Source organism: Puccinia triticina, chromosome 16A (genome assembly GCF_026914185.1).
Source record: "Puccinia triticina chromosome 16A, complete sequence".
Classification (NCBI taxonomy): domain Eukaryota; kingdom Fungi; phylum Basidiomycota; class Pucciniomycetes; order Pucciniales; family Pucciniaceae; genus Puccinia; species Puccinia triticina.
The window spans coordinates 2,201,861-2,207,761 of record NC_070573.1 but is presented as its reverse complement, the minus strand read 5'-3'; the positions used below and the strand labels follow the sequence as shown (position 1 = coordinate 2,207,761).

The window sequence follows — 5,901 nt, the reverse complement described above, 5'->3', positions numbered from 1 at the left end:
GGAAGGACTGTCAAGGAAATTTTACAAAACTTCACAGCCAAGCGCCAAACCAAGTGGCTGGAAACTCTAGCAGCCCTAACATTTGCGATCAAATCGGCAATAAACCTTACCACTGGGCTTAGCCCGTTCAAACATGTTTTTAAAAAGGAGCGATCCAATCCTTGGCCGTCGCTGACCATTGCTTCAAATACTGTGCCTTTGGCCTCCTCCGCTCCTGAATCTCAGCCACTGCCCGCCGGTGCTACCCCCACCGGTTACAACCCGCCAATACCTCTCCCCTTCCGACCATCCTCACCAACCACATCACCAAGTACAACCTTACCACCACCTCCAAATATGCCCAAAAGCCCTGGCCTCCTTCCTCATAAGACCTTGCCAGCCTACCCAATGATCCCCCAGCCTACTCATCGACTCGCTACCACCTCTTCTAGGCCGCCCAAACGCCATCCGCGGACAGGAACCCCATCAAACATCTCCTTGCCTACTACTCTAGCAACCTGCTCCTTATGCTACTTGATTGAACGGGGCCTTGTCCCCATCTTACCAGCAGATAGCGCGAAAGCATTGAGAAGCCCACTGCTTACGTCTCGCGCTGACCCGACCACTCACAAACGCACCCTCCGACCGATCTTGACACGTCAAACTTTCTGGACCCCAACACCGCCAATCTCAAACTGCTTACTGCCCAGCGCCTGTACCCACCTTTCTACCTTGCCCCAACCTCAATCAGCATGACTGGCATGTTCCCTGCCCCGTTCACAGCTCTTGGCCTCCTGTAGCTCCCTGCCACGCTTGCCCTTCTCCTCCCCACCGGCCCCGAGCGTGTTTTCAGCCTCTCCTGCAGCCCAAAGCACAAAGCCAGGACTGCACTTGGCTGCATCATCTGCCTCCCTTGCTAGCACCCATCCCGACCCTCCTACTTCCTTGAATTCATCTTTGCCAACCTCCTCACTCCACGTACCATCCCATGTGCCCTCCATCTCTGCCCCTCCCCAATCGTCTATAATCTCTCTCTCAGGACGCTCGGACTTGAGCAAGTACCCCTGCTCTTCCACAGATTCAACCATCCCCACCATGACGACCATGACACACTCCTCGCCTTTGAAGACCTCCTGCTCTAGCCACCAGCACAGTTGTCCTGCTTCCCTGGGATCATTGGTGCTGACCTGCGCTCAATCAAGTCCCTCCCTACCCTCGCCGACTTCTCTGAACCCATCCAGCTCCCCAGTGCCTTTGCAAATTAGATCAATACCAGCTTCTTCCACTTCTTTGACCTCACTGACACCCTCTGAGCCATCTACCAGATGCAACACGCGCCTCCCCCTCCCCGTCCTTCCTGCCCAGACCGCCTCCCTTCTCTCAAACTATGAAATCCTCCTCCTTGCCACTACCCCCACTCCTGAAATCTTCCCCAAACTGTCCTTCCTTCTTATCTGTTTCCTTTTAACTTCCCCTCTCATTTTTTTCATAGGAGGGGAGACTGTGAAGCCCCACCTTCTGCTGGGTTTCACAAACTAAGATGTAGACATGTCACAGATAAATATGTAGTCTGTGCTCCCTTCCACTTCCTAGCCTGCAGAGATCCACCTTCATCCATCTCTCCCGGCTAGCTCGTTCCCCCTTTTGAAATACATAGCCCCGTGAACTAGAAACTCTGCCCCCAAGCCTCCTAGTTCCACTTCTGAGCCACGAGTACCGGACAGTGAAGGACTCTCACTTCGAGTCCTTACAAGGAAAGGAACGCTGAAGGTAATTTTTTTACACATATTTCTCACTCTGACCAATTGAACTAATCACAGCATCCTCCAGCCGCAAACTGGGGTTCTGGCAGGGCTTGGTGAAGCTGCTGTAGCAAGATCCGCTGAGTCTCTGTCAGATCTGATTGACATATGGCTATCAGGCGGCCTCCATTTGGAAGACGGTGAGCCAATAAGTGCCCTTAAGTGGTGGGCCAAGTAGAAACAGAGCGGTAATAATCACAATGGCCTCTTACAGATGGCCCTTGACATCATGAGCTGCCCAGGTAAGATCAGATTCTTATTTCATCTTTATTGCAACACAAAAATAACTAAAACTTTTATTTTCATACAGCAACTACAGTTGATGTGGAACAGACTTTCAGCTTTGGCCGCGACTATGTCGCCGCCAGGAGACACAACCTCCACGCAAAATAGGTAAGTAAAGGAATGGCATTGGCGTTCTATTCAAAAAGTGGGAAGATTTCGCCTCTGGCGCTCCACAACTACATGGAAAAGAAAAAAAGTAAGGCTAAGACTGGCGCAAAGGAAATTTGTCCCTCTGAAGGCAATGTGTTGATGGTTGAGTGAAATTATATCACCCTGCCATCACCCTATTTGTATATAGTATGCAAATATAAGTTATCTTGCTGTCTCAGTGCTTTGTGAGTGGCGGGTACCCAGCGGGTATCTGGGCAGGTACCCACCCATGGCCACAGGTACCCGCCAGCGGGTTCGGTTACGGATGCGGATGTCAAGATTGGGTTGAAATAGGCCGCGGGTACCCGCACCCGCCACAGGTAACCGGGTTTAAAGTGCCATCTTTGCTTCAAATTACCAATGAATGGGAAAATTGCCCAACAAACCAGTTTGGGGATAAAAATATCCCAAACCCCGGGACTACTCTGCAACTGCATTAGACAGATGGTCCCTACCCTCCACCCTGATAATACCCCCCCTTGTTCACCTGCTGAACATCATGTGTGGATGCATCAGACTGAAAACCCAACCAGCCATATGGAACGAGGAAATGCTCATTACTTTACCTAAGCCAGGACAGGATCCAGGCTATCTAACTAGAACACTAGAGGTATTACCCTACCATGCACAGAGGGCAAATTACTACTCACCATTATTGCTAGAGATATTTCAGACAAACTGGAAAGGCAACGTTTCTTCACCAATGCACAGGCAGGCTTCCAGAACGGGCAGGAAGCTATGGCCCACGTGATCAGTCTCAATGAGATCATAAGAAGACGCCGTAACGCCAAAATAAACACATATGTTCTCTACATTGACTTCAAAAAGGCATTTGACCGAGTTCCTCACAAAGGACTATGGGCTAAACTTCTCAATATTGGTATTCACCCTGATCTTGTGGCCATTATCAAGAAAGGGTACAATAACTCTGCCATTCAATGTAGACTGGGTGATAAACTCTCTGATCCTTTCACCAGAAAAATTGGGACACAGCAGGGCTGCCCGCTCTTGCCACTCCTCTTTATTATCTTTTTCAACAACATCTTGAAGGAATTCACCAAGGGAGTAACAGTCCCAGGACTGAGGGAGCCTGCAAAAGGTCTCCTTTTTGCAGATGAAACCCTCATGTTTGCGGATAACTCCCAGTGGATTACCCAGATATGCAAGAATCTTGAAAATTACTGTGCCAAATGGCACTTTGCACTTGGCCATGATAAATGCGGAGTGGTGGAATATAAGTGGGATATCTTGGAACCCACAACCACCACCCCCTACCCCTTAAAGGAGGGGACCATGTTGAGATGGACTGAGGGAGCAGACACGAGGTGATGAGTGTGTGTGGAAGGATAAGTGCATTTCATGAGAGAAGAAAGAAGAAGAGAAAGAAAGAAGAGAGCAAGAAAAACTACATACCTGAGGGAGCAGACACGAGGTGATGAGTGTGTGTGGAAGGATGAGGAAAGGCCTTCCAACTGCTGCACCCTCAGGTTAAATACAAGTGAGAGACTGTGTGATATATATGTGACATGAGAAGGAAAGAGATCGAAGCGGACAACCAAAGAGTGAACTAGACAACAGTATAGTAACCTCAACACCCCCCCTTGCTGAGAACCCTAACAAATGAAAAAACAAAAGAAAGGAGAGCACGGAAAACAACAACAAAGAGAAAAAAATTAAACTACTCCAAACATTTGTCGGTGTTTTTCCAGAAGAACCCTGGCCAAGGGCTTGGTGAGCATGTCGGCAAGCATGTCGTGAGTGGAGACATGCAAGATCATGACCTTATTGTCCCTGACGCACTCCCGGACAAAATGATAACAAACATCGATGTGCTTCTTGGGAGAATGGTGTTCAGGGTTGTTGGCAAGAGCCTCTGCGCCTTTGTTATTGACGTGGAGTGGAAGAGCTTGTTGAGGGCAAAGGCGGAGTTCAGTCAAGACGTTCCGGAGCCAGAGACCCTCTTTGCATGAGTCAGAAAGGGCTTTGTATTCTGCCTCAGAGCTAGAGAGCAAGACTGTTGCCTGTTTCCATTATTGGTGGGAGTCGAAACAGAAACGGGAGTACTGGAGAGGAAGCGGGGAACCAAATCCTCAATGTAGTGCTCTTGAGACATGTATAGAAGCCAATTTTTGATGTCACGGGTGATTTTTATCAACAGGAAATGATGCAGTTCTTTGTCAGCACCAATTTTGAAACGGGAGCCAAGATAAGAAATGAGTGAATCCACGTAGGCGGGTTGGCCAACAATAGTAAGATCATCCACATGCATTGTGACGGCCGAAACGAGTTTGTTAGACTGTAGCCAAAAATACAAGGTAGAATCGTATTGGGACTGCCGGAGACCGAGATCCAGAAGAGCAGCGTGAAGCTCCTGATTCCAATGCCAAGGGAATTGCTTGAGCCCATAGAGCGAACAAGAGACCTTGCAGACATAATCTGGGTGCACTGAATCTACGAAGCCCACTGGTTGCTCCATGTAGATGGGTTTGTCCAGGTGTCCGTTTAGGAAAGCCGTGGTGAAGTTGACCTGTCTGCCTTTCCATTTACGCACGGCCAGAAGACTGCAGATTAGCCGTAAATTCTCCATTTGCAGAGTAGGAGAGAAGACTTCATTGTAATCCAGCCCTTTTACTTGAGAATATCCCATCACAACAAGTCGGGCTTTTAGTGTTTGAATTGTCTTGTCAGGGCGGCGTTTAACCTTAAAGACCCATTTTGATTTTATGATCTTTTGTTTGTCCGGTTGCGGAACAAGCTGCCAAGTCTCCATCCCCAGAAGTGACAAGAATTCTTTGTTGGCCGCGAAGTGACAAGAATTCTTTGTTGGCCGCCTTGAGCCAATGATCTTTGTTTGGGAAACATTGGAGTTGTCGCCAGGTTTTGGGAGTGTCAATGTGCTCAGAAGTGCTGGCTCGCTTTGACCAGTGTCCCAGACGGTCCGGAGCCTTCCTTGAACGATTAGAACGCCTCACCGGTGTAAGACTCAAAAGGTGTCGTGAGACCCTTTTGCTGAATGGCGAAAGGTATGGATGAGGTGCAAGCTCTGCCTTTCTGTATATCAGAAAACAAGACCACCAAGGTAAGCTTGGCAATTTATTTTGTGATAGGATATGTTCGAAGATGAGATATATAAGAGGATTGTTGTTGATGTCCGAGGTTGATGGGGTTAGTGATGTATGTGATAGGTGACGGTGACTTGATGTCTTGAGTGGGGCTTGAACCTAGGTCCTTGGCCTAAGGGTATATAAGTTCAGAACGTGAGGGGTGATGAGGGTGAGAGGGAGCTAAGCTCAACCAGGAGTGGAACCGGGGACTGGTTACTGGTGAAAGGTGTGTGACTGAGCGGTGATATGAATTTCAAATAAAGTGTGAAAGGTATGTGAACTGAGTGGTGGTGTGAGCTGATAACTGTGATATGGATAGATAATATGAGTGATAAGTGAGTAGGGAATATAGACCGCCGGATGGCATGAGGATCTGAGGGGGAATGTCCCCTGATGGGATGAGGAGAAAACAACTGGCAGGCAGAGGCCTCCTTATATAGACAATGATGAGGGAATTTAGCTCCAGGGGAGCAGCTTTGAGGGAATTTGGCTGGTGAGAAAGTAAAACTGAGGGAATTTAGCTAGTCTATCTACAATGCGTCCCTTTGATATGCAAACAGGATCATATATATTCATACAAG

At 48.4% G+C, this 5,901-nt stretch overlaps 1 protein-coding gene across 1 annotated transcript; it reads left to right on the top strand.

Moving 5' to 3' along the window:
* Nucleotides 1-336: 336 nt before the first annotated feature.
* Nucleotides 337-1,121, top strand: PtA15_16A234 (uncharacterized protein; the record flags this gene model as incomplete). The annotated part of the gene is made up of 3 exons (XM_053163905.1): nucleotides 337-690; nucleotides 763-998; nucleotides 1,058-1,121. 3 exons carry the CDS (start codon nucleotides 337-339, stop codon nucleotides 1,119-1,121), a joined length of 654 nt encoding a protein of 217 aa, XP_053027883.1.
* Nucleotides 1,122-5,901: the final 4,780 nt, after the last annotated feature.